At 40.6% G+C, this 13,683-nt stretch overlaps 1 protein-coding gene across 1 annotated transcript in view; it reads right to left on the bottom strand.

The window, feature by feature from the left end:
- Positions 1–13,683, bottom strand: part of VWC2L (von Willebrand factor C domain containing 2 like) — a 266,691-nt gene that overhangs the window by 232,227 nt on the left and 20,781 nt on the right. The window contains exon 2 of the mRNA XM_089672319.1: positions 8,516–8,970. Within this exon, the coding sequence (XP_089528445.1) occupies positions 8,516–8,905 (390 nt within the window). The 5' untranslated portion in view covers positions 8,906–8,970. The remainder of the gene's footprint in view (positions 1–8,515; positions 8,971–13,683) is intronic.

The raw sequence follows: 13,683 nt of genomic DNA, 5'->3' as shown, positions 1-13,683 counted from the left end.
ACCATTGGCTCCGGCTACTGTCAATCACAACCAGTGTGCAAATGAGAAGACAGCGGGGGGGCAGAGCCAAGCCACACATTGTGTCTGAATGGACAGACAGAACAGCAGCTTGAGAGCAAGCCTGCTCGGGGTGCCCCCATAGCAAGCTGCTTGCTCTGGGGGCACTCGGCAGGAGGAAGGGACCAGGAGTGCTGGCAAGACACCTAAGAATAGAAGGATTGGGGGTGCAAAACCACTGCACAGAGCAGGTAAGTATGACATGCTTGCTATTAAAAAATCAGCCTTTAAATGAGTATATCTACTCTATTTATTTGCTACCTTTTGGTTTGTTATATCAAGTGTTTTGTTCTATCTTTTCAATCAGTAATTTTGTTATATCTGTCGATCTTACCAGAAATCTTAAGAGCTGATCATTTCCTATGTGTTCTGACTCTACTGACTGTTAGTTTATAGTTCTCTCTGTGTACTACAAAACACCTGTCCCCTGCATTATGGTGCTAAGGAGAGGGGGATGTTCTGTAGTCCTGACACACTTGATCTACACTATATTGCCAAAAGTATTGGGACAGCCCTCCAAATCATTGGATTCAGGTGTTCCAATCCCCTCCATGGCCACAGGTGTATAAAATCAAGCACCTAGGCATGCAGACTACAAACATTTGTAAAAGAATGAGTCACTCTCAGGAGCTCAGTGAATTCAAGTGTGGTACCCTGATAGGTTGACACCTGTGCAATAAGTCCATCCATGAAATTTACTTGCTACTAAATATTCCACAGTGAACTATTAGTGCTTTATAACAAAGTGGAAGACAAAACAGCAACTCAGCCACAAAGTGGTAGGCCACATAAAATGACAGAGTGAGGTCAGCACATGCTGAAGTGCACAGTGCGCAGAAGTCACCAACTGTCTGCAGAGTCAATAGCTAAAGACCTCCAAACTTCATGTGGCGTTCAGATTAACACAACAACAGTGTGTAGAGAGCTTCATGGAATGGGTTTCCATGGCCAAGCAGCTGCATCCAAGCCTTACATCACCAAGTGCAATGCAAAGCATCGGATGCAGTGGTGTAAAGCACGCCACCACTGGACTCTAGAGCAGTGGAGACATGTTTTCTGGAGTGACAAATCATGCTTCTCTGTCTGGCAATCCAATGGACGTGTTTGGGTTTGGTGCTTGCCAGGAGAACGGTATTTACCTGACTGCATTGTGTCAAGTGTAAAGTTTGGTGGTGGGGGGATTATGATGTGGGGTTGTTTTTCAGGAGTTGAGCTTGGGCCCTTAGTTCCAGTGAAGGGAACTCAATGTATCCACATACCAAGACAATTTGGACAATTCCATTCTCCCAACTTTGTGGGAACTGTTTAGGAATGGCCCCTTCCTGTTCCAACATCACTGTGCACCAGTGCACATAGCAAGGTCCATAAAGACATGGGCCTTCTCGTCTGCAATCAGTGCCTGACCTCACAAATGCACTTCTGGAAGAATAGTCAAACATTCCCATAGACACATTCCCAAACCTTGTGGACAGCCTTCCCAGAAGAGTTGAAGCAGTTATAGCTGCAAAGGGTGGGCCAACTGAATATTGAACCCTATGGACTAAGACTGGGATGCCATTAAAGTTCATGTGCGTGTAAAGGCAGGCTTCCCAATACTTTTGGCAATATAGTGTATCTATAAATATACAGTGGGGTGTATTTACTAAAACTGGAGAGTGCAAAATCTGGTGCAACTCTGCATAGAAACCAATCAACTTCCAGGTTTTTTTTTTTTTTACCAATGCTTGATTGAACAGGCTGAAATTGGAAGCTGATTGGCTACCAATTCACAGCTGCACCAGAATCTGAGTGCACCAGTTTTAGTAAATCTACTCCAATGAGTGCATGTCAATACAGGAAGTGTTTCACTGGTGGGATCACCAGGTGAAAATAAAGAACACATTGTATGAAGAAAAGGAAAATAATGCAGCCACCACATCTAAGTATTGGTAAACAGCAATATATTAACATTTGTGATTGGGTTTAGATACACTAATGTACATGCATATTTTTCTTTTGCCCTCTCTCACATTTGTGAATAGATGCTGCTGTTGACATTGGAGATTTTCCATTAGTTAAGTAACATGCCTCCCGTCACACATATTTTGTGACTAGTTATTATGAAAATGTATTGCCTTAAATGCTACTTAAGATAATAGATGTTTAAAAACCTTGATCAGAATACATTTCTGTATTGTGAATCATGCATTCAAAATTCAATTATTCTGTAGTTGTGATGAATCACTTCATTGTTATTTTACTTAAAAAAAATCCACTAAAACAGTCTTTGATCATGCATACTTCATCATAATAAACAGAAGAAACAAAATGGAGGGTTTGTGTATCATTCTGTTTGGTCTGTTTGCAAAGTAGTTCAAAGACCTGACAGATTAGTTGTAATAACCAGGACATTGGCCATGGCAGTTAATAAAATACCACAAATAGTTGAATTTATATAAGCTGTGTAAAAACCATTGGAAACCTTGCCAAGTTTGGTGTAAGATATCATTGCTCTCATAAAAGGCTAAAATAAATAATGTGTTCTTTAAGAACCGCACTCTAACTGCATGCAATAAAGGTGCACTAAGATCACATTTAAAGTTTTGCATTTAAAGAGATGTGTTGTACTGAGTGGTTTGATTCTTCATAGTGGCATTTATGATGTGTGAAAATGCAAGGTAGGTGTACCACCCCGCTATATTTCTTGGAGAAATATGTGATCGCAATCTCTCCCATATAAACTGCTAAATCTGGTTGCAATAGATTTACAAAAGCCTCAGATTTTAAGCAACCCTGTCTCTAAAATAAAATTTAAAAAAATCTGTTATCAGCTTGTCATCTCAAAAAAATAAACAAAACACCTGATGATCTGGAGTATGCAACTGGTGAGATGGTACTCATAGCTGCATGGCAGCTTCCCAAACTGTCACTAACTGTACAAGGAAAGAGGATTAGTAGTGACATCATTGCCCAGATATGGCCAGTAGGAGAACCTAGGTATTGACCAAACAGCTGGCTCCTCCCTAGTGCTGTCTTTCCCGGCACATTCCCATTGGCCAACCAGGTAACCAATCATAGTGACGAGTCTGTAAAAGATAGGAGGGATCAAGTTTTGACACTGCCCTGTAATGTTGAAATATTTGAGCTTCACTTACCAGCCTGGAGTTTGGGCATAGTGGCATGTCTTGGAGTCTGCTTTAGGAATATACAAGCACCTTTAGATGCTTGCAACTTATGGGTGTTAGCAGACAAAAACTATTACTGAAAATGCTCAGCCAACCCTGGCAATCACTTTCTTGCCAATTCACATTGCATGCATCATAAATCTGGAGAAAATAACATTAAAATCCATGTAAAATATAAAGAAATCCACATCCTAAATGGTATTTCTACATTTCAAAACCACATACAGTCATTAGAATTCCACTTTGTTTAATAGTAGACCTTTAGAATACAGTTGTGCCTTTAGTTAAAATGCACCATCCTTAAGCTCAGTGAACCCAACTACTATGTTGTATGCTGGTTTTGTGCTACAAGCTTGATATTCCCTATGTAGGGATGGCCATGCACAGACAGATATCTGTTCGAGAATGACAGGCAGCAGGTATCTGACCTCCATGAAGCACCAGTACTTACTATGCTTCTCTCAATGAAAATACAAGTGCTACTACGTTTCTTCCCTCAGCAGGGGATTAGGCCTCATTCACACAGGGCATATCCATCCATGCCCCGTGTGATGACCGTGTATCACACAGGATGCAAAGTTGTTCCATGCATCCCCATGTGGGCAGTTCCATTAAATTCAATAGGGATGCAATGGCTGCATGGACATAGTCACATGTACAAATTCAGCAGTGTCTGCCTTTAAATTGGATCACCCACATCTATGGACTGCTAGCAGCCCTTAGGTGGATGCCAATGCCGCAAAAAGCAGGCTAGCATGAAAGATGTATCTCATCTCCTGTCTGAATGAGCCCTAAGGGAAATTCATCAAAACTGGAGCAGCCAGAATCTAGAGCAGTTGTGCATGGCAACCAATCAACTCAGAGCTTTATTTTCAAAGTTTAACTGAACAAACTGAAGATAGAAGCTTATTGGTTACATGCACAGCTGCTCCAGTTTTGATAAAGTCCCCTAACTATGTTTTCCATTTCATACGCCTGACTAATGCACTCTAAGAACATCACATTCTTTGTTAAGGTCGGCTATGTGTAGAAAAACATATGTAATAGAACAGTTTTATTTTATTACAATGAGCGAACTGAGGTTCGTATATGTCTGTTACACAAAAAGAGAAAAAAGAATATACTGGACAGCAGTCTATGGACTTTATGGACATTTAGACTGAGGACGTGGCACCTGTTTACCCAAGCTTTGCCTTTCCACCCAGTACGGTCTCGTCCCTTTTTCTTTTGCTTACTTAGTATGTTTGTTACACACTCACTTGTAGTACAGTCCCTAAAGCATATGCCCCTTTAAGCCCCTCCCACTGTTGACGCAATTTGACCACACTCACAATTTGACATGCTGTGCGCCCTGCTATTTTACCACGTATCAGTTTTTTCATGGGGGGGGGGGGGGGGCACAACAAAAATGACTAGTCCTGGGTGCCTGATGTTTTAGGTATGCCACTGACTAGGCTGGAATGTATTGTTGCCCAACACACAGTTCTGCATTTGTTGAGACTTCCAGTGCTTGCACATGAACATGCAACAGAGAGCCACCACCTTGCCTATTCCTGTCTAGGTGGGCCTGGTTGAAGTGGGGGAATAGAAGGCAGGGTGCCTTGTATGCTTGTATAGGCCACTTGCAAAAAGTAGTAAACGACTGTAGTCACAAAAATGAAGGCTAACATCAGTGAGGATGCTGTTGAGATCAGTGAAAGAAGACTTGGGATGTTGAAGGGTTTTTTTAACAAAAATGTTTTGCAACATTGTTGAGATCTGCTGCAGTAAACTTAAAATGTTACTAAACCCTGGACCCTGCATTCACTATATTCAGTCTTCCACAGTACATGGAAATGCAATAATTATTTTAGTAAATATAAACTGCTGAATACCTTTTCTCATCAGCAATATATAACAATCTTGTGACTTCTATCAGTGTACGGATGAGCACTGGTTAATCTTGTATGAGGAGTTTTCATTCTCCTCTGACTGTCCTATGAGGCTACATGACCCCTGACCATTTGTGTGGACAGTGCTGATTGGCGCTGTGCCGATCACATGCACCCTCCCAAAAACAAACTCTCTAGCAAAACACACCAAACAGAGCTTGTGCAGAGCTGCCGCTGCTGCTCTGTACTATGGCAGATGGGTTGAGGACAGTAAAAGAAGGGAAAGATCAGAGAAGACAAAGAACCTTTTTACACAATGCAGAGGATTAACCCCTTAGGTTCCACAGTGAGTATAACCAGCATGCTTTACTACTTATACAGACTGATTTTACTGTGGTGGGTTTAGTAACACTAAGTACTGTGAAGTTTTGTAATGTAAAACTTTTGTAATTCAGTTATCATCAGTATTACAGTTACTACAATTATATATCTGTTCTTCTACAATATTAATTTGAATAATAAACCTGTATCTGCATATTGTTCAGTTACTTGAACAGCCTATGATATCCCATGGTGACAGGAATGCTTCCACAAACCAAGCTTTTTTTTTTTTATGGGAAGGGGGAGACATCAATGGGACAAACTAAAAAAAAAAAAAAACCTTTTTAGCTGCTATTGCAATATTCCAAGATAAGTGTCATTGGCACTGTGTACCCGTACTGTCTTTCCCCTCGGCACTGAGTAGACCTTGATATCTTAGGGAACTCTCCAAATATTGCTGCCTTAAAGTGGTCAAAGCCTGCAGCTTTTTAAGTGATCTCTTTTTGTTTACTTGTATAATGCAAACATTTTGGGGTCAGTCTGCTAATCATGGATCCCAGTTGCCCAACGGATAACATTCAAAACTCAAACAATGACATATAAAGCCATCCACAACACTGCCCCAATTTACATAACCGATCTTATCTCTAAATATCACCCAAACTGTACACTCCGCTCCTCGCAAGACCTCTTACTCTCTAGCTCCCTTATCTCCTCCTCCCATGCTCGTCTCCAAGACTTCTCCAGGGCGTCACCCATCCTCTGAAACTCCCTACCTTAATCTATCAGACTATCACCTACTCTACTTGCCTTTCGGCGATCACTGAAAACCTTTCTCTGCAGGGAAGCCTATCCCGCCCTCTGCTAATTCTGGAATCCTCTACTCTTCCAACCACCCCATCCCCCACAGCAACTACCTACTGTACCATTCACCCCTCCCTCCTAGATTGTAAGCTCCAAGGAGCATGGCCCTCAAATCCCTCTTGAATTGAACTGTATTGTTACTGTATTGTCTCCCACTATAATGTAAAGCGCTGAGCAAACCGTTGGCGCTATATAAATCCTGTATAATAACAATAATAATAATGAATGCCACACAGCTAACTTGATTCCAATGAGATTCTTAAGGTACCGATATACAATGGTAGATCATACGTGGTGATCTACAGTATATCTATGGACCTTTTTGTCCACAGCAATTTTCCTGTCTGATAAATCTTGCATTTCTTGGCAGAACATTATTATTCCTCTAAAGTAGGGGAGACATCAGACATGTCTGCAAAGCACAGTAAGCTCAAGCAACATAACCATTTTATTATTTAGAGTGACTGAATGTGAGGAAGAAGACTCTCCAACAGGGACACAACCGTCACAAAGAAAATTGTTAGTACGGTATAACCTCCTCCAGGTTTAAATTGCTGTCCCTGTTGGAGATTTCTTTTCAGCTTGTGCTTATTAGGTTTTTGTTGTGCTTGTAGGTGATAATGAGCTCCTTGGGCAGTATTGCAGAGGAAGATTTTTCAATCTCTTGTAAAATTTCTCAGGTGGCAGCTCAGGGTCATCCAGTCATCTAAGGAGAGGGAACAACGGTCAAATGTACAGTATATTGTGTGTACGACTGGCAGCATCCAGCAAGTATCATTGGGAATCCCATCATTTGTTTGGAAAATATGAAGGTGGACATATATGTCCCCAACCATCATTCTGGATTAGATAGCTGTCTGTTTGGGAGCTGCCTAACACAGATCATTTATATGCACATCGATTACATATTTTCAGAAAGGTCAACAACACAAATGGCAAAGATGGGGGAATAGGACACAAGTGACCAATGATGGGTAGCAGTTGTATGTTGGTGGTTTCTGGTACTCATTTGTTGAATAGTGCATTAAAGTAGTTGTAAACCCTTAGATATACCCAGTTAAGTGAACAGCCTCAGTCAATAGACACACAATTCCTTGTATAAGTTGTACCTGATTACCTGTAGACATCTCTTACCCTCTGCTGTTCAAAGTACAGTATTTGTACAGCTTCTGTGAGCTTTCAGAAAGTAGGGGATGAAAAGCTGATGTTTAAACTCTGCAGAGCTCAGAGTGAGCTGATTGGACGGAGGATAGACACCCTACTTCACACAGGAACGAGTTGAGGCTGTCAATCATAGGCTGTGTGCTGGAGATCCCTCCCCTGTCACCTTTTTCTCTCTTGGTGTCAGGAAACCTTGTCAGAAATGACTCATGAAGATAGCAGAGGAAGGAGGCAGCATGCAGAAATGACACTTAGTGCTTTGGATTCAGACAAGCACACAATGTAGCAAGATATGCTTTGTTCATATTTCATATCAGAAGTTTCCAACCACTTTTAAGAGTGAATCTGTTAAAGCAAATTTAAAGGGAAGCATTGTACTATATTAAGGTATCACTGTGCTGAAAACATAAAGGTTACATTATATGCGTTTTTGAAGGCCTACCAATAACACCAAGAGTTCACTGAATTAATTTGATAAACATCCGCAGAGCCTCAATCAAACTTGCCAAATTCTGTGTAAGATAATTAAATCCTATAATTTTCAGTGCCAGCTTGTAGGCATAATGCACTTTCTTTCATGACTGAGGCATATTAAAAAACGTACCGCATTAGGGCCACCTGATGGGGCTTACAATTATATTACAGAGAATACAGCAAGTTTTGTTGGAGCTGTGTGGATGTTTGCCCTATTTGTTCAGCAAATATTTTATACATAGACCCCTTGAGTTATGTATGAGAAAAACCTGTTCAGAGACATCTGATATTTCATCTCCTTGCTAGTTCCCTGGCATGTTATTTTGATTTTTTCTGTAATGTTTGAGTCACTAACCCCGAACAAGTATAGAGATAGGTTGTTCTGACATTTCTCTGATGCCCAGTATGCTTGTTCCAGGATTGTGATGGAAACATAACAAAGTAAGACAGTCTAGCCTGACTATCGACACAGAGACGCTTAAATGGAATTCTGCTCAATGCTATCTTTCATCTTCATTCCTGAAGCCTCACTTTACACGAAGGAGGAAAGAGTAAGCATAGACCCATTTTAATTTTTTTAGAGTTAATATATTATACTCATACCTTAAATTCCTCCAGGATTTTATAAGTCTTCCCATGATATTCACAAAAGTTTTTCACTTCCTTACACTCCGGACAACATCCATTGTGTTCCACTTTAGTGCATTTGGGGTGAATTTTGGGACACTCTGGCTGATCACAAACAGGTCCATCCTCTGTACAAACACAAGGACAGTTAGAGTGGCCTGGGAAAAATCTCTCCCCTAGTTTATAGACAAATCCACTGTCGTCCACACAGCCTTTGCCCCTGTAGTCATCAAATATTAAGTTGTCATTGCTGGACGCCTGTTCGCCTTCATCGGCAGGATAATCCTCCTGATTGATTGAAGCAGATGATGCTGAAGCCATGATTGCCAAAAGAATCATGGAGACTGCAGAAATATGAAGAGCCATCCCCCAATGTCAGGCTTCGTTTGTGCCACTCCACTAGGAACTGGATCCAGCTGCTGCCATGTGGGCTGAAAGCAAAGCAACATGACAACTGAATACAGCATTAAGCCATTAAAATGCTTATGTCAGCAATAAAGAACAAGAAAAACACTGACTCCCAACACTGTAAGTGGCTTGATTACAAACCTGCAGTAACATAGATTTCAACACTTATGGACTTCTTTAAACTTCAGTTATATAAAGTGTTACTAAACCCAGGACCCTGCATTCACTATATCTGGTCTCCCACAATACACAGAACATGGAAGTGCAATTATTTTAGTAAATATAAACTGCTAAATACCTTTTCTCATCAGCAGTTAGAGCAGTCTTGTGACTTTATCAGTGTTCAGCCGAGCACATGTTAAAGCTTGTAGTACGAGTTTTCATTCTGCTCTAGGAGGATGCAGGACCCCTGACTTGTCTAGAAAGTACTGATTGGCTCTGTGCTGATCTCATGCATTTTCCCAGTTAAAAAAAAAACAAAACTCTAGCAATACACACTAAACTGAGCATGTGCAGAGTGACTCCACATGATATGTTTTATGAGGAGATAAGAGGGGGGTACTAGAAGAAGGGGAGGATCATAGAAGTCAGGATCAAACAGCTTTTTTAGACAATGCAGAGGATTAACACCTTAGGTTCCACAGTGAGTATAACAAGCATGCTTTACTGCATATACAGACTGATTTTACTGTTGTGGGTTTAGTAACACTTTAATGTGAAACAGAGCACAAAGCAGAGTACCTTAGCATTCAAATATATATATATTGGTTTAAAGCACAATTTTAAGAAATATACCTTCTCTTCCAGGCAAAGCAGCAAAGTTGCCCAGACATTTGTTCTGAAAAATATACAGGTAATCTGAATAAACAACACCAAGTGAAGTAGTCCTATTACTATTTAAGTATATACCAAATCATCACAAAGTAAAGTAGGATTAATTCTTTATAACGATACTTTAAAGTGACTCTGTGCTTTGTCCATGCAGGTTCTCTTTAACTAAGACCTCCACTGTCACATATCTTTAGCTTTCTTTTGCCCCCCACCACTCCAATGTTGTCTCATTAAGTAAGTGATCTGCTCCTCATTGTTTGGATATTTTCTTCAGCTCTTTGCATGGAACACAGGAAAAGGTGATTGTATGCTGTTGGTATAAAGGGATAAAAGCAAACATGATGCTTTTCCCTGTAAGTACCAAACATACAGTTGTGGCCAAAATTATTCAACCCCCAATGCTGTAAAGGGGTTTAGGGACTATAGTGTACATTTGGAATTGTATTCAGAATCAAATCCTACAAGGACGTTGTAACTACCCAAATGCAACTAAAATGACATCAATTGTTTATGTAATACAGTAGTAAATGGTTCTTATGTGGTTTCTTCATTGCCACAATTATTCAACCCCTTAAAGACTACCACTCTGAAGAACAGAGGTTCATACAGGTGCTTTCCATCAGGTATTGAAAACACCTGTGGATGTCACCGAGCAGCAATCAAGCATAATAAGCACCAATTAGGCAGCTTTAAAATGACTGTGATACTCAGCTCCTTCTAGACATTTACTGGTGTGGTTACAAACATGGTGAAGGCAAGAGAATGGTCCAGGAAGACAAGAGAAGAGGTGATTTCTCTTCACAGGAAGGGCAATGGCTATAAGAAGATTGCAAAGATGTTAAACATACCAAGAGACACCTTAGGAAGCATCATTCGCAAATTCAAGGCAAAGGGCACTGTTGAAACGCTACCTGGTCGTGGCAGAAAGAAGATGCTGACTTCGACTGCTGTGCGCTACCTGAAGCGTAGAGTGGAGAGAAGTCCCCGTGTGACTGCTGAGGAACTGAGAAAAGATTTGTCAGATGTGGGTACAGAAGTTTCAGCCCAGACAATAAGACGCACACTGCGTAATGAAGGCCTCCGTGCCAGAACTCCCAGGCGTACCCCCTTGCTGTCTCCAAAGAATAAGAAGAGTCGACTGCAGTATGCCAAAAGCCATGTGGACAAACCACAAAAGTTGTGGGATAGTGTTCTGTGGACTGATGAAACAAAATTAGAACTGTTTGGGCCCATGGATCAACGCTATGTTTGGAGGAGGAAGAACAAGGCCTATGATGAAAAGAACACCTTGCCTACTGTGAAGCATGGTGGAGGGTCAATCATGCTTTGGGGCTGTTTTGCTTCTGCAGGTACAGGGAAGCTTCAGCGTGTGCAAGGTACCATGAATTCTCTTCAGTACCAGGAGATATTGGATGGAAACGTGATGCAGTCCGTCACACACCTGAGGCTTGGGAGACGTTGGACCTTTCAACAGGACAATGATCCCAAGCATACCTCCAAGTCCACTAGAGCATGGTTGCAGAGGAAAGGCTGGAACATTTTGGAGTGGCCATCGCAGTCACCAGACTTAAATCCGATTGAGAACCTCTGGTGGGACTTAAAGAAAGCAGTTGCAGTGCGCAAGCCTAAGAATGTGACTGAACTGGAGGCCTTTGCCCATGAAGAATGGGCGAAGATACCCGTAGATCGCTGCAAGACACTTGTGTCAAGCTATGCTTCACGTTTAAAAGCTGTTATAACTGTAAAAGGATGCTGTACTAAGTACTAAGATTGAATGTCACTTGGGGGTTGAATAAAACTGATAATGCTGTGAGCACAGAAAAGACATTTGTGGTTATTTCATTATAACTGTTATGTTATATTTGTCTGACCTACAAGTGCCTCTTTAATGTAAATGTAAGCAAGATGACTGAATGATCAAAAGCAATGTCAAACTGGCCAAAACACTCAATTTCAGTGGGGGTTGAATAATTTTGGCCACAACTGTAGGTTTGCTTTAAATAAAGCTGGAGCCCATTGTCTTCCTTCACTCTCCCTCCCAATATATGTCCTCCATTACCAACCCTAGGTCAACTGGAACATCCTACATTTGCTGTAGCTTCCACTAGCTTAGATGACTCTTTTGTCCTTTTTACTTGGGTTGCATGATTCCCTAGAGCCTAAAGCAGCCTGCAATGAGATTACTTCTCTGGTAAAGTCTATGGAGAAATGGTATGAACATTACACTGTGGCCTGCAAGTTTATTGAAGAGGACTGAGGAGCCCACTGAGCTGGCATCATGGCTGGTGAATCACCAGCTGATCTGAGGTCCATGCTGGGCTATATTTATGGTATGTGGAGGGGGAGAGGGCAGTATTGTTATCCTTCAACTTTTTTTCTTTATGCAGTTATACTAGGCATGTACACTTCAGGAATGTTCATTTTGTTTAATTTCAGATGCACAAGTTCATTGAAGAATTCTGTTTTGTCATATTCGTTATGTTGACCCGATTTGTGTCATTTTATTGTGCATCTTTGGCATTCATTTCATACATTCGTTGGTCCTGGTGGATTAAAATTTTTTGCAGTGTTCCCGCAAGATTGCTATATATATTGATATATTATCAAATCGGATAAATTTGAATCAGAAAGATTTAAATATTTTCAGACTGTAGTCCAACCCAGCAAGAGAAATGGCATGAACTGATTGGACAATATTGACTGGTAAGATGCTCCAGATGATGTCATGATGAAACGAGTAGGGCGGGATTTGTTAGCATCACATCTGGTCCTTGAGAGAGAGCACAGAGGTATTGCAGTGTCCTAGGATTTTTAAAATGCCATACAAATGCTTATATGTAAGTGCAATTTTAAGTGTTTTATACCTAGTAAAAAACAGTATTACGCTATGAAAACTTTCTTTTGATTGTTTTTCATGGTAGTGGAGGAGTAGTGTGGATGGTCTGGATTGTTTTTCATATATTGAGTCCATAACCAGTGGATAGAGGCCACAGGAAGATGTTCATTATAGGGGCTTGCGGAAGAACCAAATGCTCAGTTTGACCTACCTATGCAGGTGGTCGACATCTTGTGGTGAGTGGGGCTCCGGAGGGGGAGCACTAAGAGGAGCACTCAACACAAAGACCTTTACGGATAAGAAGATTGATCACTGAATCACTTAGTATCACATGGGATGTGAATGTGAAAAGTTTTTTTACATTGGGACTTTATATATTTGAATGTGAAAGTGGTGCCCTGGGGCTTTATATTTGTACACAAGTGTACTGCATGTATGTACATTAATCCCTTTTTTTTAATGTTTCATTTGAAACCAGTTCATATTGGGAGGACTGATGTCCACGATTATTGTACTATTTGCACATCTATTTGCACAATATTGCACTAATATGGCAAGTTTTTAGTATTGGTTTATGCACACACGGTACATAGGTATGCAAACTTCCCCCTAATTACAGGGATGCACTGAGACCCTGGGGAGGAAGGGTGCACACAAGGCATAGTATGCTCTATATGGTATACAGTCACTTATTTTCTTTGTCTATTAATTTGTGGGCCACAAACATGAATATTGTGTGGCACGGTTAATCACAAGTGGCAGCGCTGCTTTAATTTATGATTATATGCATACAAATTGGCAAACAAATGAAATTTGGATCCATTCGTTATCTGAATGTGAATTATTGAATGAATTCACAAATTGAATTAATTTCCCCATGAGCCCAAACTACTATCAAATCATGTGATGTCACAAACAAATGAAACACATGCATTTGTTAATTTTGTTATAACTTTTTTTTTTATTCATTGACATTTGCTACTATGAACATTCGGAAATTTGTATACAAATTAAATTTTCATCTGAAAAACTAATCATAACAAAAGATAGACTAATATGTTTTTAACTA

This window comes from Staurois parvus, unplaced genomic scaffold, assembly GCF_062004578.1.
Source record: "Staurois parvus isolate SC_StPar_1 unplaced genomic scaffold, SC_StPar_1.0 ptg000011l, whole genome shotgun sequence".
Lineage (NCBI taxonomy): Eukaryota > Metazoa > Chordata > Amphibia > Anura > Ranidae > Staurois > Staurois parvus.
This window is presented reverse-complemented; position numbering and strand designations above follow the sequence as displayed.